Source organism: Corvus moneduloides, chromosome 5, assembly GCF_009650955.1.
Source record: "Corvus moneduloides isolate bCorMon1 chromosome 5, bCorMon1.pri, whole genome shotgun sequence".
NCBI lineage: Eukaryota > Metazoa > Chordata > Aves > Passeriformes > Corvidae > Corvus > Corvus moneduloides.
In genome coordinates this window covers 33692525-33719494 of record NC_045480.1, presented here as the reverse complement: position 1 = coordinate 33719494, position 26970 = coordinate 33692525, and the positions used below count along the sequence as shown (strand labels likewise).

Here is a 26970-nt window from a genome sequence, read left to right as displayed (position 1 = left end):
TTTTCCAGACAAGCATTTTCCTTCCTGTTCATAATCTGTGAATTTTGCCTGTTTGAAGAAATTTCTTGCCTTGCTTGCCAGATATGTTATGTGTCAAATATATACCATCATACAGATCAAATGTTAAATAACTTTCAGTAATAGTTTTAACTCTTATACTTGGTACCTTTAAAGAAATACTTATGTGAAACTAGGTGTTTTTAAAGGTGCCTAGGATTTGGTGAGACAAAAGAACTCAGTTCTGGTGATAAATGATAAATTTGTCCTTGATAACTGGTTCTAGGAAAGAAGCAGCTAATATGAAGGGTGACACTAGCTTTTTTAGATGCAGAATGATTTATAAAAAAAATTGATAGGACTTACTGGCACAGAGCTGAATTTACCTACAGTGATTAATTAGTACTCATGTAACACTCAATCAGCACTATTTTTTTATTAAAGAAAGCCATAATATTCCAATTTAGTTATTAAACTGAGCATTTATTACTATAGTGAAGTTGACAGTAATTCTCAAAAATGTTTATGAAATCCCTTTGGTTTATTCTTTGAATCCCTTTAAATTATGTTTTATAGATAGCGAAGATGATTTTGACTAATTTAAAAGATACATGACCTTAAGATTCTCTTTTAAGTAGTTTTTATCACCATAGATGTTTCAGGCAGCTCCTCTGTAAGACAGTTGGAATGGCTGTTCCTTTTCTTAGTTTTCTTGGACTCTCCTGTGTTATGAGACATAAGCACTGTGGAACAGCATTCCACTGAAGAGATTTCATCATCATATTCAAACAATCTAGTACATTAAGAAAGAATTTTCTTATAGAACAAAAAAATTTGTAGTGGGAAAAAGGTGTTTAATGTTTTCCTGATGCTAGTTAATCTCAGGTAGATGGGTAAGGTCTTTGATGTTTGCTTCTATTGACATATATATTTTTATTGTGTTTAAAAGGTGTAGGACTACTTGAATGAGAATGCCACTTCCAACCTTAAGTATTTTTTGTAAGGTCTTTTCATCTTTTAAATATTCCTGATGGAAACCTAAGAGTGTTTTGAGTGTTCAAGTTTTGAACACTTGCGAATAAGTTAAAATGTAAAAATTTCATGTAAAAACTGACACAGCCCTACTACTGTGGTTTTTCTAATAGTCTTACTTGGTTGGAACTCTGGAGGTGAAGTACCCATCTTACTTGTCATTGATTTTTCCCTTTTGGTTAAGGTTCCCTACTGAGTGTGATTTTCAGGCTCAGTTTCAACTATATTAACAACTTTGTGATAGGTCTCTTTCTTCATCCTTTTCTTGGACTAAAAGAAAGTTTATTTCCTCTTTAGCAATATTCTAGCTTATGCTTATTGTTGGGGGTTTTTTCCTTCTCTTTTTTTTTTTTATCTGACTTAGATGACAGCCATTTAGAGGTAGAGAATGTGAATGTCAGCATATATACACAACTATCTTTCTAGCTCTATGGGCTCATATTGATGATGGGTGGCATAAAAATGACATACAGTTTGCTGTCATGTATAGCTGAGCAGTGAATTGGCTGGGTATGTGTATGTGCATGTAGGAGACAGGGATGTATTTGCAAAGCCTGGAGGAGGTTTTAGTCCCTATCACCCTGCAGTAGTAGTGAAAGTGACTTCAAAATATGTATTTCATAATATTGGATTCAGTTGTGTATTTACTAGAACATACTGCAGTTTGGCTCTGTGCAAAGTACTATTAATGAGAATTAATGCATTTGTGTGAAGCATTGCTGTTAGTGGCTAAGTAGATGAACTGTGAGGTAACAGATCAGTGATGTCCAACAGAAACGCCAATTTACATTTTTTTAAATATAAAAAGACTCTTTGCTTAAATGTTTATGAGCACCTAAAACTGTAACTTGAATGAATTGAATTATGTGAGTGCTTCTTGCATCTTTGATGCCATCTTTAAATGACAATAAGGTTACCAAGCAGAGGCAGAAATTGTCTTCCCTCTATTTGGGCTCAGTAAAATCTACATTAACAAAAAAAGCAAGACAGTAAGAGAATATTTCCTGCAGGTTTCCTGCAGACTGCAGGACCCGTCATTGCACATTTAATGATCTTTACTATTTGACTGGTCCCTAGCCTGCTGTAAGTTAGGTTTATTTGTAGAGCCAATAGATCTGCTGGAGGAACCGGCACTAGAGAATAGTATGAACTTTGGAAGAAATCAAAAGCTTTCCATTTTGTTCCTTGAATTACTGGTTGGACAGCCAAAGTCATGCAAATAAATGACTATGAGTCAGGTCATATTCAGTCAATATGATAAAAGGTGATTTAGTAATTAAATGTTAGTAGGTTTTTTATTATCATTGAACTTTAAGTTTTTATTCACCTACTAGTTTTAGTAATGATTTCTTGAGCACCAGTATCAGTAGTTACATTCTCATGACTTAGTTTTAGTAGAATCTAAATTACTGATATTTAAAAATACATAGTAAATTACTTCTTTAAATGCTCTCTCTGTTAAATATTTGAATGTGCAGAATTTTTCTAATGCACAATCAATTATGAATGTTAGAGATGGACAGAGGAAAAGTATGTTAGAACTCATAAATGTGTAGATAAAAATAAGCTGGTAGCATCTCTTAGTGCATTTCCTGGGAAGTATTTCATTAATTTTAAGCACTGAATGTAAAAGATCAATTTGTTGGGAAGGGGAAATTTACATATTCCAGTCAAGGAATAAATCTCTGAGAATATTATGTAATCTTATCCAGAATCTGTGCTATTGTGCCAGTGAATCAAAGAAGAGCTTTGCTTTTTCTTACTAGATTTGGTGCATAAAATACCTCATTTCAAAGATGGCTGCATTTTGTATGATGGACTGTGAATTTTTTATAGAAACTAGCCAAGAAACTAACATGCTTTTCATAGTTTATACAGATACTACTTAGCCTTCTTTTACCACTTAGTCTTAAAAGTAGAGTGGTAGGTACATTACTGTATTCAGCTACTTACCTACTTATTTGGCCAAGAAAAAAGAAGGAATTGGCTGAAGAAATACTTGATGGCTGGAAAATATTTTAGCATTTTGAAGGATTTAATTAAAATACTGGAATATCTCAGAAATAGTATAGACAGTTCCTGGAATGTGTTACTTCAAACCTGTTCTGTAAACTTGATTCAAAATTCATTTTAGAATGTGAAGATTTTAGAAACTCCTAAAGTGTGATGAACATACCCATATTTCTTTATTGGGGTAGATTGCCAATGATCCAATTGCCTTCAGTATTGATTAAGGTGTGGAAAGGGTGTTGATAGTTTCCAGGGAAGTTTTAAATAAATTTGTGTAGAGGCTGATTGATTGTCTGCAAAAGCACAGTGTTGCTAGAGGTTAAAGTCTGCTCAAACCAGCTATTTTACACATTCCACCCACTAAAACAGTGCCTGGTTTAATCAAATTCACAATTGTTCTGTTCTGTAAGTCTTCCAGGTTTTCACACATGGACTTGATTAGACATGTTACTTCTATTGAGAAGGTGCATGGTACATAATAAAGGTACAAACTGGGGATGGAGTTCAAGTCCTGCTCTTCTGAAGACCCTGTTTATCACTGTAGGTGTGTCACGTTGCTGATCTGCAAATTCAAGAAACAGGACTCTGTTTAGATTGCTGACAGCATGAATGCATTTGAAAAATTGACATGCCATAATTATGGGATCATTATATAAACACATTAGGAATTAAGTATTGTTTTCAAAGACTAAAGTCAAAAAGTTCTGTTTTCTTCTGACATTCTCTTACTGTCGGGTTCTCACTGAGCATCTGTTTGAATCCTAAAACACCAAGCCCATATGCTTTTATAAGCTTCCTTTGGTATCTATAGTGTCTTGCTTTAGATTTTTGCTTGATCCCTCTGGCATCTTTCCTGGTCAAATATCCCTTGCTGTCACCATAAGTACTTGGAATTTGATCATGCTGTGTATTTTGTCCCTTGGCTCTTAGGCAAGCATCAGTAGTGCAGAATTCAGTAGCATTTGCACAGTATTCCTTGAGTTTATCATTCCTGTTTTCAGAGGTACACAGTCATTGAAGTAAGAATGGACCCAAGTATTTTATGTTATCATTCCCTGTTTTAGATAGGATAAAACAAATATGCAGTTCTAAATAAAATAATAGTGGCTTACTTCGTTTCGCCCCGTCATTTCCTCACTATTCCCTGAGAGAACCAGAGTCTGTGATGCTTCCTTTGCCTCTCCTGCTGCTGCACATTGTCATTTGCAGAACATGAGATCCCCATTCACTCTGGTAGCCAGCCCTCTGCGTATTTTGCTGGCTGGCTGGCTGTGCCAGATAGCCAGCAAGAGGCTGTCTTTTAATAGTCTCAGTTCACTTTTATTACTTCATCTCTGGTCCAGCCTCATCAAGTAAACAACATCCCCCACTATGCACTGTTCAGTCCTTAAGCCTGTCTTGCCACAGGCAGCAGTCAGGAATTTTATTCAAGGACTTGCACATAAATAAGGGGTCACCAGAGGGTAACGGTCACCTCATGGTAGCCTTATAACACTGTGTCTTCAGGCTGCAATCCAGCATGTTGTTCAGAAGACATCATGGAAGGCAGATAAATCCCACATTCAGTTTTGCACAGAGTTACACAACAGAATTAGTATAATTCTTTTTTGTGGGATCATCCCATTCTTTAATTTGAAATTGCACCTCTAATTTCATCTTTTTGTATCTTTATGTATAGAGAATTAGAAAGTCAAGCAGTCCTTGCAAATGGTCATGACAACCTTATAGAGATGGATGTGTTTTCTCCAACATATCACGATAGCAGTTATGGGTATGTGACTCTTAAGTGTTTGCATGATGCTAACTGTTGACACAGAAGACAAAGTGTGATTTGAAAAAAAATTATTGCGATAGGAAAACATCTGGAACAAACTTACTCAGCCTTACATCTGATTTTTTAAAAATTAGTCTAAATAATGTCATACTGACTCATAGTAGATACAAAATGGAAACTCTGACTGCCAAATCTTGCTTGCTTTAAGACATTAAGAATGCAATGGACATCGTATTAATTCTCTATGGCCCAAGTCTGCAGGCCATTGCAAACTATTTGCATGATTACACATTTGCGAGATCTGATTCTTAGTTTGTGACTTATTTACTACTTAGCAAATATTTTTTACAAATATTATGACATTATTAATATAGCATAAAGGAAGACCAATCAAAGAAGTTAAGAAGAGTTACATACCTAGTCCATAATATTTTTACCAGCTAGTTGGAGATCGCAACTGCTGGTAAGTAACTGTAAATAGAGATTTCCATATAAATTACTATTTCAATTTACAATGTAGAACTGTTCCATATATACTTAACTTTGTCAATAATCTGTGTCTAATTTTGGAACTATGTTTTGGCATTCTTATGCCAAATCAATATAATTAGTTTCTGGTACATACACACACAAAAAAAGGAAAGAAAAACCCTGACAAAGCAGTACCATTTCTGAACTGTTGATCATAAATTTACCTTTTTTTGTTTGCTTGTTTATACTCCACTAAAAATCAAATTTTTATGTCCAAATTCTGTTTTGCTAATGGTAACTCCTAACTTTATAAAAGGGACAATGTTCTATTTGATTAAATGAGGAGATCTGCAGTTGCCCACTAATTAATCTGTAATATATATTGACACAGTACATTGATTTTCTTCTCCCAAAAACTCCTAAGCTTTCACTTAGCCACAAATTAAAATCAACAGCAGGAAGAGAATGGTATGTTAAATTCAATTAGTCAGCCATTATCAGCAAACTCAAAGATATTGCAGATATTTGCCAGAAGATCCCAATATATTTTCTTCAAAGTAAAAATGTAAGCATATCGTACTAAAACAGAACAAAGCCAAATACTGTTGTTCCATGTAGAACAATTACGATACAATACTGGTTCAGATGCATAAATGCTTAGGTAGTGTTAATAGAACCATGCCTGGTTTATGCTTTGTGTGTTTGTAATGGAATCACCAAATGTAAGTATTTTAGCAAATGGACTATGAAATTCCTGTTTGCTGATACTAATTCAGGTAACAATACAATGAAATTTATCTTGTCTGTAATCCCTTCATTTTATCCCAAAATTATGCTAGCAGGGATCATCTCCTAGTGTGAAAGTTGTCCAGAGATAATAATACATCAGTTCTGAAGCATAATAGATTTGGGACGACAACATGCTATCAGCATGAAGATTCAGTTTATCAATGTCACTAACATACTGTGTCACAGCTAGAATCATTATATATTTGTTTCTTTGTTTTCATGTCATGCATGTATTACATTATGATATACTATTTCTTCGTTTGTATGGCTTACAGAGAGAATATTAATCCAATGAATTTGACAATTTTAGTGTTAAGAATGATTATAGAAATAGACATTTTACATAGAAATTCTAATGATTCATAGGCCTAGACCTAAAGAATAGTTGTTTATAGCTTCAAGAGATGTATTCACGTGCATTAATTATCATAAAACAGCTGGAAATCTGTATTTTAGTGATATGTATTGTTGGCTTTATTCTCTTCTCTAATGTATAAACATATATTAGTGTACCTGTTGACAGATCAGCTTAGTTTGAAGTAAGAAGTCTTTTTTCCTTTTACCTAACGTGATAGTCCTATTCCCCAAGTTACTTAGGTGTCAAAATCTGAAAATATGTAAAATTCACTATCAGTGAATGACTGTATTTATATTACTTATTGATAAAGCTTGCTAGTATTTTCTATTTCTATATTTTTCTATATTCTGTATTTTCTGTTTTCTATTGTCCCCTCATTTTCTGAAAATTTCATATTTTTTCCAGGGTTCGGGTTTGAAAACTTCCTGTTGTATTTAAGTACGAATTCTTTGCAAGGAAGTTGATTGGGGATTTTTGTCATCTGTTGGGGACAAAGTTCAGGAGAGCTAAGTTTAGGGCATGCTGTTTTAAACTTAGTAGTGGTAGAGGAGAAAACTGAAAAAGGCTGAGCACAAAAGGAGTAGGAGTGGGTAGATGGATTAGTCCACAAGGAGGAACGGAGACTTGTTGGTTAAGCAAGGTGGGACATAGATAAAATGCTAGAGAACTACAGGCTGAATATCTAGGATGAAAACCGAGATAATTTATTGTCCTTTACTGCTTGTGATTATTTGTGAAATCCTTTTGAATTGCATGCACCTCATCACCTATAGGACTGACTCAACATGGTGAGAAACCTTGGCTGCTGGCATATGCTCTACTAATGACAGAAGCCAGAAATAATCAATTATTTTCTATCTGTGATGGCCTATGCAGATAAGAAAGCTTTCAATATGATTTCTAAAGTTTCTCCAAACTTCCTTAAATAAAATCACAAGTTAACACTTTAGGAAAAAAATTATCATCAACATCATAAATCTAGCACAGAAAACTTGCAAAATTAAAAGCTAACTTCTTTCTACAGTTCCTTGGCTGCAGCTGAGCTTACCATCCCAATAAGTGCAGGTCAAGTTGAACCAGAAGGGAATTTTAACAGATTCTGGAGATTCTTTCTGTCGCATTCAAACAGGTGAGGAAACAATACCAAATGTCATGGCAAAACAAAGACCTGGATAACTGTATAATGCCTGCATTCAGCATCTGTGATAATGCTGATTGATCAAAGAGAAGTTCAGCTGCAAAAAGTTATGTGTAGAAATGAGAACCATAAAAGATAAAGCATCACCCTCCTCTGAGCATAAGATGTAATCCTCTGCCTTGAATCCATGAATGGTGGTCTCTCAGTTCTATGAAGCTTGGCATGTTGCATATGAGAGACAATGCAAGCATAGTATTCAAGTTTTCAGCAAGGAACAAGGACTGGAAAATAGGAATGACTGTTGCATCACGTGTGCGCACAGTCGCCAAGTTGGCCACAGTCGCTAAGTTGGCCACAGTCGCTGTAGCTCAGAGGTTGTGACAGTGCTGTTGCTGTAGTGACAGACTGTGGCTGTGTGAGTGACTGCTTATACTGTAGAAGTGGCAGCACAGAGTTCATCACGACTTACCATAGACTCCAAATTGTGAGAGAAACACAGCTATGGACATCAGTAAGTGAGCTAAGGTTCACACATCCATTATGATGGAATCTTCAGCCTGCTTGCAGCTTCAGGCAGAATCAGATCCTATCAGTCACTGGCAGAATAATACTTCCCTTCTTTAAATTCCTTCCGGTTTTATTTTCTTTTAAAATGTCCAGTAGCTCAGTCAGTCCAGACAAAATTTCAGCCTTTGTTCTAAATTCTGAGTTAATCCTTGGGTACATAATGCAGCTCTGGGTCTCTCTTAAAGTGTATTTCTTTTTGAAATACTCTCCATGTGTCTTTTGAGACATTTAAAGCAATTGTTCTCTTTCAACTTTATGAAGAAGCAAGGGTAGTAAAAAGATTGGAGGAGTAGTTGTGCTCTACATTTCTTTGATTTTCTGCCTGGAAACTGTAACTTACTAAATATTTAAGATAGGAACTGGCTACGCTTAGAATGCCTTATCTCAGAGACAACTTTTCCTGTCTCTGTCTTGTTAGGGGTATGATTCCAGAAGAGCAGAGAAGATAAGGAATTGTAATATAAATCCTTACTGCTCACATAAGCATTTCAGGTCCTCACTGCAAAATTCAGATGCTTTCCTCTGCTCTCCCTTCCTCTGGAGAGATGAGAACTGCAATAGCAGGAATATTGTATCAGAAATACTGAATTCAGTATCAGAAAGTGCAATAAAGGGCTGCCAAGTTCACTCCCAACTGCTGCCTCCTTCAGAAGCGAATATCACCAACAATATCAAGAGCCAAGTCACTTACTGTAACCTAGGTGGAAGTCTGTGTAAGTACTAGTCCTCTGAGAGACCCAGAGGAAGCCTGTAAGGCAACAGAGCTACTTGATATTTTTTCAGCGATACATAGATCTAGTTTCACTCTCATCTGGAAAGTGAGTAATGGTACTGTTCTGCAATGAACAGTATGAGTAACTGCAGCTGAGCCAGGTTTCCTTCCTTGTTCACCCAGCACGAGGCATTATTTGCATTGGACTCCCTTGTTCATTTCTGCAAAGTGTGGCTTAGCATTGTTTGTTCTCCTTGTTCATCTTCACAGAGTGCAGCATAGCAGAGAGGAGCACGAAGGAGCAGGCTTGGGAGAGCCATCTGATTATTCTGGTTATTTTGATCATAGATATGCAGAAATGAACTCCTCCTTCTCTGGGATCTAGAACTAGCAGCCTGAATCTGAATTTGGAGAAACAAATACTAGGATAACAGGTGCCCTCTGCATCCTGTAGCACTGTGTTCTTTCTTGTACTGCCAGGAAGGTGGAGGTGATGCAGAAGAAGATTAACACACCAAAGGAGAGGACGTTCGGGGCTTTTGTCAGCATTCAGTCCTTCAAGTCATCATGTCCTGGTGACTTTCACAGCAGACTGGGGCACTGTCTTGTCTGAATTGCTCTTTGAAGCTTCAGCTGCAAGTTGCTATGCCTGACTTCTCCATTCCTTTCTCTAGCAGCCAGCAGATCTGTAGCCTGCAAGGGCCAGATGTGAAAAAACACATAAGCAGTAAAGAAGACACTTTAGCCCTAGAAGAACCTTTGTTCTTTCTTGAATTTCAGTGTTCAATTTTCAAAGAAGGCGGGTCCTTGGTGTAAACCCAGCAAATTCAAGCAAGTGTTACCATATGTAAAGTGCTTTTCTGAAACATTTCAATAATCTGGTAGAAGAGGCTTGTCTCCATTTCCCACAGATGTTTCCTCTGTTTTTGCATATGGATAATAGCTGCCTTCTCCTTCTTTCTTTCCTCCAAACTTTGATCATCATTTCATCTGATGTGATCTTGGAGCTTTTTCCAGGATTGTGATAGCATTAATACTGACCCCAAGGAAGGGGAAATTCACTTTTATCTCTTCCTAAGCAATTTTTTAATTGCAATTCTGCCCAGAAAATAAACTAAGACAAATTCACAGCATAACACAATTTCTGTGCTGGCTTGGAGTTATGTTAAATGCAGCCATATGGTTCTGTGGAAGTCAGTCATAAGCTTGTGCTAAGGGCAAACACCACCAGCTACGTGGTTTCATCTCAGAAGAATATTAAAAGAAGTTGAAGACAGGCATAAAGTGTTCACAGAGAAACAAAAATTCAATTCCTGCTAGAGCCTGCTGGGAAAGCTTATCTCATGCATCAATGAACCAGAGTTCAAATGAAACCTAGCCAGTAATTTCTGTTATCTTTTACATCTTTCGTATAATGTCAGTCGGCAGAGATTAATCTTTTCTTTCTGTTTCCTCAGCTCAGTGCAAGGAATCGTATTTATTGATGTGGTCTATCCATTAGTGAATCAGGCAGAGCTCGCTAATGTCAAGTGGCAGGTGAGGGTCATGGTCTCTCTCAGAGACCCCAGTTCAATCCAGCATGAATAGGGTCTGTCAGCAGAGAGAGGGCACACCAGTCAGTGTGCAGTACTATGATTGATCGCGATCTTGGACCACTGTCTTTTACACGTTTAATGGTTTTCTCCTCGTTCTGACAGTTAATGTATCTTGTAGGGGTTTTTGAACAAACAAAAAAGCATGATAACCCATTCCCAGGAGGGAAAAATTCAGCTAGTTTTCATTAAGGAAAGTCAGGGAGAGACAAATACAAAATCTGAAATGAGAGAAGTTGGAGCAAACTAAAATAGCTGCAGCTCGATGTATCCCTTCTCTCCTTAACTTTCTTAAGATTAATTGATCTCTTTGAATGGAAATGGCAAGTGAAATGCTATGTCTTTACACAGAGATAGACATGCACTATCCCTGCATGTGTCTGTGATGATGTATTTGAGGTTGAGCTCCCAAACCTTAGAAGTCTGTTCTGTCTGAAAGTCTATTCTGCCCATTTGAAACATCAGAAAAATAAAAATATAAAGTTGCAGTTATCCTTATGTCTCATTTGCTTACACTGGCCTCATGATGCAGCCAAACTTTTGTAGAAGGTTTTTGAAAAGCCAAATTATTGATTGCTTCTGTCGCCAAATAGGTGCATTATGAATTGGAACCATTTGAGGGCCAAAATCCAGTGGTTTATTTTTGGTTCAGGCGAGCAATCATCACAGTTGTGTTCATGACAAAACAGAATAGTTAACAGTTTTTATGCCTAGGAATTCAGCAATACCATTATATTAAACATCAAACCCATCAATAGGAGTACTATTGAATTCCAAGCAGAGGAGTTGAGTCTCCTGAAGTATTTATGCCACCAAAACACAAATTCACTAAAATTTACATTTCTCTCAATTTGCATTCACTCAAAGTGGATTTGATAGCTTTTCTCCACCTCTGGAGCCTTAGGAGAAAGCAATTGATGTGTTTCTAATTCTAAGTGTCTAAGGTGTAGATATTACATCTTGTGCCTTGCAGTGAATCCAGGCTGAAAGACTGAGGACCTTAGCAGAATGCATAAGACATTTTACCTGGGCTTGCTTAAAAATGTGTTAATTAATGTAATAATGTCCACAGATTCAACACCTTCAAGGCAAATAGATAATTTTTAATAGAGTTAGACACTGGCGGATTTGAGTTGGTTTGGGGAGGAAGATTAACCTATGCTCCACTATGTAAAAATTGGTGTGCTCATTTCATAAAATATTTAATTTTTGATTACAGAAAACAGAATGGCATTGCCTTAGCTGCAAGAGTCCAGTAAAGTACAGTGATCTTTTGAGTCTACAGTGGTCTCCTGTGCTGGTGATTGCTATTGTGTCCAGGGTTTTTCTCAAATTGCCAGGGCAAGAGATGAGTCAAATAAAACAAATTAGTGGACTTTTTGCTTACATGAAAGAAATTTTTAGAGCATCCCAGATATATCTAAATATATGGGGATATTTTGATACCTAGAGGTAAAAGAAACAAATGCAAAAAATGTTAGGGATAGTTTTTCTTTCCTCTTTCACCTCTCCTCAAGTCACTTTCTATTCTGTCAACTTCCAAATGTCAGTTTTGATTTATTCTGCACTGAAACAACAGGTATCTGAAAATAGCTTTCCTCATCTCCACAGTTGCCTTTGCCTGACCCATAAAAAGCCTAAGTTTTTCTTTTTTGCTTGAGGCAATTAGTTCTTAATGCTTTTGTGTATTTTACCCTAAAAATATAGTGGATCAAACAGTAGTATTATAAAAATTTGTCTTTGTGTTCTGCGGGGCAAACAGTACATACTCATTATAGAACAACAAGGGAATAATCAGTTGAATTTAAATTTAAATTGGTAGAAGAAAATATATTTTGATATATTACATGTTTAGCCTACAGAACAAAATGCCACAAGACATCAGTGAGAGCATGAGTTTTGGACTGGTTAGAGAAAGTGCAAGCTGTTAGTGAGTAAGTAGACTGGAAGGCATTCATTCCTTCCCTTTGTACTGGCCACTTTCAGACAGGGCGTTGTTGCTGATGGTCTCCTCTACTGCAGTAATTCCTGTTTCTGCTTATTTGGTTACAGTTTTACACAGCTTTTGTAAATGTTCTCTATCAAGTTATCTCTTTCTCCACCATTTTTGGAATAAACTAACTTTCTCACTCTTCTGCATATGCTTTCAGGAATCCTACCCCGTACACTGGTTTTTAGACAGACACCTCCATCAGAAGTACAGGCCAGAGATCATTTCTGACATTGGATGCCTTTTGTAGTGCAGTCTTCTGAGTGTTAGAGCTATTCTTCCTCAGTTGTCTTCCAGTGTAATGATCTGAAGAGCCATGTATCACTGACTGGATCATCACGGAACAGGCCAAACATTGCATTTAGGACAGTATAGGAGACCGTGCTGCAAGAAAACCTATTCTGCAGTAGCACTAGGACATTTTTTACTGATCACAGTGGAATCTCTCTATTCAGGAACATGACCAAATGAATAGATTTATTCTCTATCATATTTTTCAGGTGCCGTTAGTGTACAATGATACACAAAAGGATTCAGGGCTTTTAAACACATATTTTCTGAATACAGTTTTATTCTGGATCAGTGGTATTTTAGCTCTTAAGATGAGGAGTGTTTAGTTGCTGTATATGCATAAGGCCTAGCAATATTGACCTTTATTCTATGATAGCAGTTGTCAACTAAACAGTAATGCACAAAATATCAATAGCTGCCATTTAATCTCACTGGCAGGGTGATAAAATATGATGCATATTCTGATGTATTTTGAGATGTTCAGTAGAATTTTGCTGGGCCTTATTCACAATTCCATATTTAGTACAAATTTTGTAAAAGTCCTGTGTGACTTTTAATACAGTGTGACATACTTGCCATGTGATTCAGCACTCTGTTGGCAGGGTTGCACTGTATGAAATAATTTAAAACAGAACTAAAATGCTGCCAAAAAAGTTACTTGAAATTATAAGGTAGGCTTTTTTACATCTTCCAAGTATTGCAAAGTATTCTATATATATCTGATACCCAAAATTAGTGAAATTATTCTTTAGCAAGGTGAAGCAATTTCAGAATAATCTAAAAAAAAAGTCATGTATCTAATGTAAAAATTGCATTAGGAATGTTAAAATTACGCAGTTACTCTATTCGGATTGAGACCAGTCTATTTATAAATTAATGTGTAACATTCCTTTTTGCTTGGTGATAGTTTATATAGTACTTCTGGCTGTCTGGAGTCTAGGGCCTTCCAGACGTGTTTATGTAATATTGCATTCATTGATGCATAGTATCCATTTTCTTCTGAACTGTGGTCAAAAGTTCTTGTCATAGATCCTTGCATAAAGAAAGTTATTCTAAATCACTTTTCTGTTGCTGGACACCTGGCTATCTTATATCAAAAGTATTTGGGCTTCTGGGCTGAGTCTCACTGTCCTTGAATATTTTGATAGTCTATCTCCATTTCTATGAAGACACAGTTTTCAGTTAACTTAATCTTTCTGCCAAACTCATCGATGGCTTTTATCACTTCTTTTCCCTCTTCTGTTTTCCTGTTTACTGGATTTAGTAGAGAATGCTTCGATTTTCCACAGAGGAAGTGGCAGCACAAAGAAAATGTGATTTGCTGTGAATTCTCTCCCCTCGCCAGTGTGAGAAGGAAGAAACCATCTGCATGTCAGCCAGTACACACCAGCACTTGGTGCTCAAAGAGTACTGAGTTAAATTAAAAGCATGATTATTTTACTTTTATTCACATGCCTCTGTTTTCTGAGCGGACGCCTTTGAGGTTTTTGATGCTGTATTTCTGTCTTTTCTTGTAAGGGCAAAAGCTTAATTAAAATGCCTGCCATTTGTGAAATAAGGGTATTTCCCAGCTGTCTTTGCATCCAAGGATTAGTTTATGGCATAACTTTGTATTTTGCTACCAGTCTGTAGTTTAGATTTGTTAGGTACTGAATACTTCCCACTTAAAATGTTACGATTAGCTGCACTTTTTAATAGCAACATCTATTGAATAGGTTGGCAGAAGTGTATATTGAGTAAATGTAAAAGTAGAATATTATTTGCTTAAAAAGTTGAACTGAATTATTTAATAATACAGAACTGGCTTGTCTTGTAAAATATTAGCATGATTCACTGGATTTTTGTACGCCATAGCTTAATAAAATATTTAAAGTGCTGCTTACGTGAAGATCTAGCAAGTGCATGTTATGTGATCAATTTTGAAGGGAAGATACACTATTGCAGATGGAATAAGCTCCCTATGAGATGAAACATAGTGTAATTTCCCGTAAGTCAGTGCCTGGTCAAGTAGTGCAAACGGTTTAGGCTTTGGAAATCAGCTATTTGAGTTCCATAGTTTGAAAATACAAGGTAGATAGATATATAGATAATTAAAATCATTTGTGGATGGATTATATTTCAAGAGCATAAGAATTTCAGCATTATCTGGAAGCAGCCTGGATTTGTTGTCAGATACCATATCCTTCTAAGAGTCTCATAGGAACAGTTTGGCATGGCTCAGTGAGGCAGACAAGATGTGCAAGTCTGATAGCATTACACTTTAAATACTTATCACTCGGAGTTAATGTAGCAGGAGAGTCTCTGACAACTTTGTTAGTAACTCCACTCATTAGAAATAGAGAGATCCAAACAAATTTTCTTAACCCACATGAAGATGCCAGACTGACTTTTCTGTCATTATTTTTCCCTCAGCATTCAGCCAGACAGTGCAACCACTCTGGTGTTGTATTCATGGGATTCAAAGCAAAGGAGAATAGCTTAAAGTGAGGAGCTGTGCCATGTGCTGCCTAAGACAACACATTCCTGAATTCCTACTGTTGAATTCCCACGGCATTCTTCTGGAGAAACTGGCTGATCAAGGCACAGACAGGTGCACTCTTCCCTGGGTAGAAAACTGGCTAAATGGCCGGCCCCAGAGGGTGGTGAATGGAGTTACATCCAGCTGGTGGCCAGTCACGAGTGGTGTTCCCAATGGCTCAGTATTGGGACCAGTCCTGCTTAATTTCACAGAATCACGGAATAAGCTGAGTTGGAAGGGACCCACAAAGATCATCGAGTTCAATTCCCGGCCCTGCACAGGACCATCCCCAAGAGTCACACCACGTGCCCAAAAGTGTTGTCCAAACACTTGCTGGACTCTGTCAGGTTTGGTGCTGTGACCACTTCCCTGGGGAGCCTGCTCCAGTGCCCAACCACCCTCTGGGTGAAGAATCTTTTCCTAATACGCAACCTAAACCTCCCCTGACACAACCTCAGGCCATTCCCTCAGGTCCTGTCACTGGTCACCACAGAGAGAGCAGTGCCTGCCCCTCCTCTTCCCCTCATGAGGAAGTTGTAACTGCAATGAGGTCTCCCCTCAGTTTCCTCTTCTCCAGACTGAACAGACCAAGTGACCTCAGTCACTCCTCATACAGCTTCCCCTCAAGGCCCTTCACCATCCTCATGGCCCTCCCTTGGAAGCTCTGTGATAGCTTTATATCCTTATATTGTTGTGCCCAAAACTGCACACAATATTCAAGGTGAGGCCACAGCAGTGCAGAGCAGAGCAGAATAATCACCTCCCTTGCCCAGATGGTGATGCTTTATCTGTTACCAACAATCTTTACCAGTGATTTATTAATGAGGAGATTGAGTGCACCCTCAGCAAGTTCACAGAGACAGCAAGCTGGATGGGAGTGTTGATCTGCTGGAGGGTAGAAGGTTCCACAGAAGGAACACAGGCTGGATCAATGGGCCAAGGCCAATTGTATAAGGCTAAATAAGGCCAAGTGCTGAGTCCTGCACTTGGGTCGCAAAAACCTCCTGCAGCACTACAGGCTGGGGGCAGAGTGGCTGGAAAGCTGTCTTGCAGAAAAGTCCTAGAAGTGCTGGTTCACAGCAGCTGAACATGATTCAGCAGTGTGCCCAGGTGGCCAAGAAGGCTTCCTGGCCTGTATGAGCAATAGTGTAGCAACAGGACCAGGGAAGGATCTTCCCTCTGTACTTGGCACTGGTGAGGCCACACCTCGAGTGCTGTGTCCAGTTCTGGGCCCCTCACTACAAGAAAGACATTGAGGGGCTGGAGCAGGTCCAGAGAAGGGCAACGAATCTGGTGAAGGGTCTGGAGCACAAGTCCTGTGAGAAGTGGCTGAGGGAGCTGAGGTTGTTTAGCCTGGAGAAAAGGAGGCTCAGGGTGGTGTTACCATTCTCTGCAACCATCTGAAAGGAGGTTGTAGCCAGGTGGGGGTTGGTCTCTTCTCACACATCACAAGCCATAGGACAAAAAGAAATGTCTTCAAGTTGCATCAGGGGAAGTTTAGGTTGCTGCCTGTTCTGAGCTTCCCTTCCCCCTCCCCAAGACACTTGCCTCTGCCATGTGCTCTGAACCCCTTTGTTCCAAGCACAGGCAAAACCAAATGTAACTCCAACTCTTTAGCAGTGTCTGATTGGCCGGTCACCCCGGGTCCGCCCTCCAGTCCTCCCCTTTCCCCTTCTCCAAATAAAAGAAAGGACCAAGGGGGGACCTGCCCTTTTTGGATTTGCAACCCTTTCTGCGAACATCTTGTCGTCTGTTTCTATTTGAAAGCTTCTAATTGCGGAAATTAGGCAGACCAAAAGCTATATTTCTCCCTCTTTGCTTCTGCTGGTAGTATCAGATTTGCAGCTAATCCATTTGCCGCTTTCAGAGCTCCTGAAATGCTGGATTGCCCGTGCTACCTCTCTAGGCTGCCCGAGGCTAAGGCATTGAACTACGAGCCTAGCCGGTAAAAAGCTGTAAGTATATCTCCTCAGTTGGCTATTAGGAAAAACTTCCTTGAAAGGGTTGTCAAGCATCAGAACAGTCTGCCCAGTGAAGTGGTTGAGTCATAATCCCTCCAGGTATTTAAAAAATGTGTAGATGTGGCATTTAGGGACATGGTATAGTGGTGAACTTGGCAGTGCTGAGTTAACAGTTGAACTCAATGATCTTAGGGGTCATTTCTGACCTACATTTTTCGAAGATTCACATATAAAAGTTACAATTTTCTTTCATTACCTTGATGCCTGAGGTGGACTGTCACAGTTATGACAGTTCACACCATTGCTGTCATCTCTTGAGTTTATCTATGGGATTAACTCCTGAAAGGCTTTGAGAATATGGATTACAGTCTCTAGTAGTCTGTGGTCTACCAAAGCCAACATCAGTTCTCACTTTCTCAGAGAAAAAAAAAGGAAAATATCAGTGGCAGAGTGTTCTATTGCACTGTTTTGTTAAAGCTTGAGTTCTATTCAAGTGCTCGTATAATGCCAATTTCCACTTTTAGTCTGTTGAGTCTAACAGCAAGAGAAAGAGGATATGAAAATTGCAGGTTGGTCAGGCAGCTTCTTATTTTTAACATGGAAGCTGGTGTATAGGAGGAGTGTTATTGTATCTACTGTATGGCTTTCCTTCTGTCCCCTAAAACACTACACATTGCACATGGAATGGGGAACAGCTACCTTTGTATTTGGCATTTTCTTGGGATCTGTGTAGACACTGTTTGTGAAATACACCTGGACAGAGCATTTACCGTATGTAGGCAGGAATAAAAGAGCAATAAAGGTCAAGTGAATAAGACACTTTATCAGGACTTAATGAATTTACATGATCCTGTGAATGTGTACAAAGTAATGCTGTTGTAAAGTGTAAACATTTTTACATATGGCTAGTTATTATTTTAGTGTTTGCTACATTGAAAATGTCACAACTTTTAATGAAATACCTTCTTAGACAGGATTTAAGCCACTGGGACTTTGTCTTTTGAGATTGTTGGTTATACTCTGAGCTCAGAAGCTAGAAAAATTTGGGATATGCTGTTGTGCATCAGTAGATCTAGTGCATATCCTTCTGTTGTTGCTGCCATCAAGTTTAATTTGTTCAGAATGAAGTAACCTAGGTAAAATATTTCATGGAATCATGTTTGTAATGCAAGTATTTTCAAGTAGAAGGCCTATGCCAAGATGTTCTAATTCATCTGTTAACCTCCCATAGCAAAGTTACCTGTAAACAACAAACCTTGTTTATCAACTGCTGGTATTTTTCTCAGGCAGCAGTGGGGCAAATTAATTTCTAGTGTCTCTACAGTGTAAATTGATCCATTACTATGCAAGAATCCAAGCATGTGTCTCAGAGAATCAAAGTCCCATCAGCTAAGAAGCAGTTCACAGTGCCACATGGTGTAACTAGAAGGGCTTTTCCCATGCACAGCCAGCTCAGCTGGTGCTAGATCCTCTGACCCGTGCTGTATAAGTGACAGGCAGTAGGCAAATACAGCGTAGGCATGCACTTACCTTCAGGAGGAGCTGGGTATCCGCAATGCATGAGCGTCTCATAGCTATGGCAAAACCCAAACACCTTTCTGGTTCTATTTAGCTGAGCGGTTGGTAACTTCAAAGTCTCCACAGTAAGCTTCACCATTTTTAGATGTAATCTATTCATTTTGCACAGCGTAATTAAGTAAGGGCAAGCCATATGCTACAGAGTTGCCAACATAACAAATCGGTGGGAAACCCCTGGTGCAAAGACCTTCCTTTGAATGAGGTTTTGTTGTTCATAGAGTTGGGTACGTGCATCTGGAGAAAAACTCCAGGTAGAATATGCCATGCTTAGAGGTTCTTTCAAAGTAATTATGATTGCATGAACTGAAATTAAAGGATTCTACCATAGAGAAGCTCAGGGAGTAATATTTCCTTCAGAAATTTTAATTGAAAAAGTGAACTGGTAACTGCTAACTCACAGTGTGTCTTAACTGTGACTTTGCTTTTCTTATCTGTTGCTGGTTTTTGGTCTTCTTAGTAAATATATTTCTTTAGAGTACTTCTCCTATGCTGTAACTAGCTGCTGTATCCATAATCAGATCTTTTTATGGGAAGATTTTGTGCAAGTAGATGTGAATTAGTGAGTTCTGAGTACTTAAGACACACCCAAAAAAAATTTTTAACTGACTATTTTTGGAAAAGTTGCCAAAAGATTATAACTGAGAGATTGCTGTTTTCCTTGTACTTAACCTAGGAAAGCTGTGATAAGTAGTGTGGGCTGCAGTCACATTATTGACTTTTTAATGGAGTTCTCTGCAGTCTGTTGCAGAAGCCAACACAAATAAACAGCAGCAGAAAGCCTGTCCCTACTTGTTGGATAAACTATGAGAGACTTCCTCCCTGCTACACTGTATTTTGGGTAGTTCTGTTTCCTGATACCAGTGTATTAATGTCTGGGGGGCTTTGGTCTTTAGTTAGTGTCTTTTTATGTGTGAGCGTCATGACAAGTTATTGCTTCTATGACCCTTTGTAGATTGGATGTTGTTAGCTATTTGAAAAATAGGCAACATCAAACAAAAGAGTTATGATTGCCTGTGCTCCAGCTTTATTTACTTTTATACTTTACCATATGCTCTTTCTTTCACAGGCATTTCCTATTCAAAACAGGAACAGGGACCACACCGCTGTTCAGTACTGCAACACCAGGGTACACAATGGCATCCGGCTCTGTTTATTCCCCTCCTACTCGGCCACTACCTAGGAACACTCTATCCAGAAGTGCTTTTAAATTCAAGAAGTCTTCGAAGTACTGTAGCTGGAAATGTACTGCACTCTGTGCTGTAGGGGTCTCAGTGCTGCTGGCAATACTGCTGTCCTACTTTATAGGTGAGTTCCATTTTTTTAACTGTCACTATGAACAGTGGTGTCTGGTGGATTGCACGTGGACTGTGACATACTAACCTTTAAATAGCGAAGTCTTTGGTAACAGTAAAAGCCACAAGGATTTAATGGAAAATCACAGTTGTTTAGAGAAATCAGAAAATTTGAATATTTTGCAAGCATTCTGTAGCTCATTCAGTGAATTAACTTCAAAGAAGTATTTGAACTACAATTAAATTATGTGGGGTCAAGTTCTTATGAAAGTATGTGTAAAATATAGGCTGTAAAAACTCCATTATGTGAATATAACTTGCAGTGTATCTTTGGAGCTATCATTTTGCAGAAATACAATCTTTAGGAATGCTAACTATCACGTATTTCATCATTACATACAGGTATGTTTGTGTGTAAAGCTGGCGCAAAAGTCTAATACAGATGTTTGATTGTGAAATAGGGAAAACAATTGTCCAAAAGGACAACATGCAGTGAAGATGTAGACTTCTTCCTCTCTTGTGGGTTGCTTATTTTTAATTATTGTCACTTTTCTCTACTTGTTTGTTAAATTCCATTTCCCAAATTTTATTTTAGAAGATTTCCTTCGTTTCTTAATCTTTTTAATTATTTTCATAAATGCTCACTATAAATATTATATAATTTGAGTTTTAGGCAGTTAATAGGAGCAGTTCTTGGCTATGAGAAAATGTGTCCTTGACTTTAATAAAGGAACAGAACAGGATCATTTTGCACTCCTAACTTCCTCTGCATCTTTGTCCAGATTACAGATTTTTTTTCCTCTCTGAGTCCGTAAATGGTCTTCAAAGACTTTCTTTTAACTGATTTATTAATTAGAAGTTTAGGTCACTACAGTTATGGAAATAAAAGTGTAATGGTCTGGCTACTGGCTGCACACAAGTTTATAGTCTTAAGGAGTCGAGGAAAGAAAATAGAAAGAAGAGAGTCAATCTCTCTTTCCTGCCCTCTTTTTAAAATCAGTGTTAATTTATAATGGAGCCTTGAAGGCCTTACGATCCTTAAATCCTCATTGTCGTCATTCAAACAAGCTTGTTGCATTTCAATGCAAGATGCAGCATAAGCTGTATAGAGCCTTTGAAGTAGTTCTTACTGAGCTGAAACTCCTGTGAACAATGCAAGAAACTGGGTTGCTGAGTAGCTGGAGAAATTCCCCTCTGACCCAGCAAAGCTGAGCCCCCTGAGCACCCTTTCCACCTCAGCTGCCAGACCCAAAGAGCAAAAGACATATATGCAAATGTAGGCCTGGCCGCTGCTGTTCAGCCTCCTTCAATCATTGGATTTGTGGTTATTTTGTGTCAATGTGCAAAGAATTTAAAGGTGTGGTTTAAAGTTAAATTTTGACACTGGATTTTTTTTTTTTAAATGGGATTGAAATAATCCCACTTACAAAACACATTAATTGTGCTCAGTCTCTGTGGTATTGCCTCATAAATCATCAGAAGTAAACATCTGCTACTAAATAAATGCATAAATACGAAATAAAGAATTCAGCACGAAGTATCACTGTCAGGAGCTGGGAAAAACAGCCATACATATAGTAAAACACTGGAGACCTGATTGTGAGCTGAGCTCTACACTTTGCTAGCCCCAAAGAGCCAGATTACTTATGAATCTGAGGGGCACGGGAAGATAGCTGTACCAGATTATTTCTCCCATAGGCACATTAAGAAATATAAGCATGTCTAATGCACCTCTATTCCCGTATTCAGGAAAAAGAAACAAGCTTTCCAGTGAGCAAGAGCTGAAAGCTCCACACATCATTTATTCACATACCCTGTATAAAAAAAAAAAATTAACTGTACAACATTTCATTTCATGGGTGCATGCCAGCTCACATCCTTGCTGAAATAAACAATGCACAATGGCCTTCCTCTGCCCACAGTCAATAGGGAGCTCAATGCCTACTGGTGATATTACACATCTTTCAGCTAACTCAGCAATCTAAATGTAAAATTCAGCACTCAGAGATGCTCTCTAGGGAACTTTGTGTCCATAAAATCACGAATGGATTGCACTCATTCATATATGTGGTTTTCCCATCTCTGCAGATGTAATATCAAAAATATTCTCCATTTAATAGGCCATCCAAGTATAAATCAGTACAAATCGTTAATGTAAGATGGAAACACTCCTTCATCTTAGTTAACCATTTCATAGAATGGTTTGGGTTGAAATAGACCTTTAAGATCATCTAGTTCCAAACCCCCTGCCATGGACAGGGACACCTTGTGCTGTACCAGATTGCTCAAAGCACCATCCAACCTGACCTTGAATACATCCAGGGCTGGGGCATCCACAACTTCTCTGGGCAACCTGTTCTGTTGTCTAACCACCTCACAGCAAAGAGTTTCTTCCTAATATCTAATCTAAACCTGTCCTATTTCAGTTAAAGCCATTCCCCTTTCTCCTGTCTTTGTGAGAAGTCCCTTTCCAGGTCTCTTTCAGGTCCCCTTTAGACAATAGAAAGCTGCTCTAAAGTCTCCCCAGAGCCTTCTCTTCTTCAGGCTGAACAACCCCAACTCACTTTTAGTCTGTCATCAGAGGAGACATGTTTCATAACATAGGTGTGAATGGGAAATGACTGAGTGGGAAATTGGTTGTAACATAAAAAGGGAAGGCTTGCAGTATTGTGTGACCTCTAGCACCCTGTGACATGCTTCCAGTACAGTGGTCTGGCATCTGCTGAAGTTTACAGCAGCTGAGGTGGCATGTCACGTTTGTGTAGCCAGTTAGAGACATATTTTGAACAGAGATATGTTGCCACAAGTGTGAAAATGCTACCACCTTGTAGCATGAAAGAAGGAATTCAGTATGAAGTATCACTGTCAAGAGCTGGGAAATCACCTGTTATACAGCGTGATTGCTGCAAAATATGCCAGTACACGTTGATAAGGAGCATAGTGAGGCTGATGTCCATTGTGTGACTGTGGCAGCTGCAGACTGAAGGGCCAATTGACCGCTCCTCCAGTGAGTGGTGGTGTAACCAGGCCCGTCTCAGAACTGCAGAGATGAACATGTCATGCCCAGGCTTATTTTAGTTACAGTGAGTATGGGGTAGAGAAAGTGACTTGAGATCCTGCTGCCTCTGCTCAGGCGACATAAGGCAGAAGAGACAGTTTGCTAGACTTCATGTCTGCCTTTGCAGAGCTGCTCAGTCAATTACTGCTCCGTCAATTAGCCCAGCCAGAGGAAGAAGCTGCATCAAGAGTCTGGTGTGTCTTGCACTTCTTCCATCACTCTGACAGGAAAGACTCCTACATTTACAAAGTCTGCAAAGATGAGGTGAGAGCAGAGTGTCAGCATGGGTAGAGACCAGAGCAAACACTACACTCTAAAGCCACTTAATGCAGTCTTGGGGATCACAAGGAGTTGGAAATGTTATTTCAGTATAAAGGAAAGTCTTCCCATGCCAAACTTGCATTTCTAGCCCTCGTGGTCTCTCTCAACCATTCTGCAATGTACAAAATATTTAAGCTTACTATTCCTGTCAATTAGACCTGCTAATTGTAAGAGAAAATAGAAGCGAGTTGTGGAAAATGTTGGTCCTTTGTTTAGAGGCTTCATCCACTGTTAAATGGTTGAGAAAGAATTAAAGCAACAGAAACATGGAAGTGGTGAACCAAAAGATAGTGCAGCAACATATAGAAGACAGGAATTAAAAACAGCTCTAGTTTAATGTAAAGGATTCAATGAAAAACTCCCTGAAATAATGGATTATAAAATGGGGAGTAAAGAATTTAAACTGCTTCATTTTGGGATCAAGTTTACACTGGAATTTCTTTAAGCTTCTCATTTGCTTAACTTCTGTCTGTAATCAGATTTGCAACCAAGGAAAGAAGCAACGTTTTTTCCAACATGAAGATTTTAGGATCTTTTTCCCTGTTTGGAAGACTCGGAAGAACAGTATTAAATATAAGCCATTAAAGAGTAAGAAGTGTGAAGTTCCCTTTGTTTGACCTCTTTCTATATACAAATTAACAGCTTTAACCAACTTGGTACAGAGAGATCACGTGTGAGCCAGAAAGAGAGTCCCATTTTACAATGTGGAGGCAACATAGAACTTTTTCCTTTGTTTCCCCATGGCTTTCGGCCTCCTTTGGCATCCATCTCTTGCAGTGAATGAATGAATGAAAGGAAAGTTCTGTAGAGCACCTCCTAGGTCAAAAATGAGCACTAAGTCGAAGTTTCATATGTAACCACCATCCTTCAATTCCACTTTTTGGGATCTTTCTTGTCCACTCGGGTTTTCCTAAGGGAAGGAGCTTGTTGTTCTTGGATGTGATTTTTTCCTGACAGAAAAATCCACTGTGTAATTATAGAGAACTAACCAGTCAGAAAGAGTTGTTTCCAATATGTTGTTACATATCACAGACTCTGACCAGCTGTATTAACAAACTGATTTGTACTGTACTAATTATTTCTGCTGTAGTGTGGATTCAGCAATTAATGGATGAAATTAATGAGAATTTGGGGACCTCAGAGCCCCTCTTTCTTCCCCAGGAGTTGCTCTGGCAATTGATTCTCCATTGCCGATGGCACTGTCTTGACATTGTCTAAATCAATACAAGAATTTACTGCCATTTTCACTGTACATGGTACTGAAGAGGGGAGCAGTTTTCCTCAGTCATTGCTGGAATTGCACGATACCAGATTCAGTCAGCTAAGCATGAAGAGTCGTACACTGAAAAATTACGTGCGTCTCTCATGAACTTTGCCTTATGTCTGCTAAATAAGTTTCTATGAACATAAAACATCATTTGAATGCACAGTAGGACCTGAGCTATTCAGTCAGGCCTTTCCTGTCCTGACTGCTTCACAACAACCTGTCATACTTTCAAGTCATTGAGCATTTTACTCCTTGCGTAACATGGGATTGATCATTTTGTTAGCCTTATCTCAGCAGTCAGTGGTCAGAACAAGAATATACGCCAGCCAGCTATTCTTGGTGATAAAACAAGTATTTACATGTCAGTGATAACAGAAGGGCATCTCTTCTGTAGGAGGAATAGAAAAACAAAAACAAAAAAAGGAAAAAAGGAATTTTATGTCACTAAAAAGGCCACATGACTATTTTTGTCACTATTGCCTTTATCATTTTTTTATCACCGCTTTCTTTATCTATCAGTACTTTTTTGCTACTTAAGTAAATCCATTTTGGATAGAAAAGAAAGCTAACATTTAGACTTAACTGATGAAACGTCTTTTGGGAAAACATGTATTTTAGTTGATATTTCATTCTATGGGAAGCAGTCGAAAAACTTGGGTTCTGCTATGACACAGATGACCATACGATCGTAATGCAAATTTCAAAGGAAATGTGAATGGAAAAGATACCAGGCTAGAAAACCATGTTTGATAATTACAGATTTTTAATAATTCCTACACTGTATAAAAACAGCTACATTGTGCTTATTCTGCAATTATTATAATATACGCCCATGCTTTTTGTCATTCGAAAAATGTTACTGTTTTATCATCATCCCAAGATATTAAAAAGAAGCTGAACATTATATGCTGGTATATTTCTAATAATGCACAACTATCTTCAGAGTTATCTCAGAAACTTCTCGAGAATAAGAACAGAGCAACTTAAGGGGTTTTAAGGTAGAAAGAGAAGAAGGGAGAAAAGGGGGAAATAGCAAACAAGTTTCATTATTAGAGGAGACTGACACATCAGAAGTATGCACAGTGTGAAAGATAGTGTGTAACTATCTGCAGGTGAGTTTTAAGTAATTGTTAAAAATTATTGTCTGTTTCTGTAGACTGAGGTTAGCTTTCTATGTCTTCTGTGCTATTTCTGAGTTTGTTATCTGTGATTCTCCCATATTTTCAGGATTTAGTATGACCGCTGCTGGCATGCACATCTCTTCCCAGATTGCAGAGGATGAGATGCCCTTCCTGTTGAGTTCAGGCACGGAAGTCATAGTAGGGCAGAACCACTCTCCCCAAAAGTAATGGATTTAGAGCCATGACAATTACAGAATTGAATTTTGTGACTAAAACAATGACTAAATATACCTGTAACCAAAATAATCTTATTTTACTTTATCAATAAAGAACATTTTAATATTTCTTTTTGATTGCAATGCCAAGTTAACATTATTCTGCTGTTTGTAAAGCTCAGTTACTGCCAGGAATAAGGAAAACAACTTAGTTAATAATGCCATTTAAATGAAATTTTTATTACAATACCCAGCATAGGTATTGTAATTAACAGGCATGAGGGAGAATATGGTTTAATTGCCATTAATCACCTTTACTTTCCTTATGTGTTTATGGATACTGTTTTTCTCTTTGACATGCATTTAATTTTGAGTATTGTAATGCTGTTGTCACTGAGAGTTTCATCAAGAACTTTTGGCTTTCTTCATTCTCTTCCCATTTCTGTCTGTTTCACTCAGCTTTGCTGGGACCTTAGCTATGTCTGGAGCTTTACTGAGGTGTGTGGGTTGGAAATATGTTCCCTGTCTACAGATATGTGGCAGATTTTTACAGTTAGCCAGGTTTATGCTCTCAGCCCATTTCTTTTTCCAACAAATTAAAGCCATGAGGTAAACTAATATATTTATATATCTGATTCTTTTAAAAAAAAATTCTGATTTTCCTTTTGATCTGTTGTCATCATTTGAAGGAAGTGCTCTGAGATTTTACAGTTTACCAAATCTACATATCACAATGTATTCAAACTACTATGCAAAAATCTACAGCAGGGAAACTTCTTTTATGTAAATCTTTCTGAGAAAGCATGCCAGCTATCTGAGCATGGCTCCTTAGCGTTGTCTGATTGCACCAACGCACTTTGCAGAACCACATTGCTGTTCTCATATTCTTGCTCATATTCTCACATATTCTTGTGAGCA

At 38.2% G+C, this 26970-nt stretch overlaps 1 protein-coding gene across 31 annotated transcripts in view; it reads left to right on the top strand.

The window, feature by feature from the left end:
- Window positions 1–26970, top strand: part of TENM3 (teneurin transmembrane protein 3) — a 1330479-nt gene that overhangs the window by 1190857 nt on the left and 112652 nt on the right. For 22 of the 31 annotated variants that reach the window (XM_032108354.1, XM_032108353.1, XM_032108357.1 and 19 more), the window contains 3 exons: window positions 4718–4810; window positions 7456–7560; window positions 19845–20083. In XM_032108354.1, coding sequence (XP_031964245.1) covers window positions 4718–4810; window positions 7456–7560; window positions 19845–20083 — 437 coding nt within the window. The remainder of the gene's footprint in view (window positions 1–4717; window positions 4811–7455; window positions 7561–19844; window positions 20084–26970) is intronic. The other 9 variants (XM_032108375.1, XM_032108373.1, XM_032108372.1 and 6 more) reach the window with 2 other exon arrangements.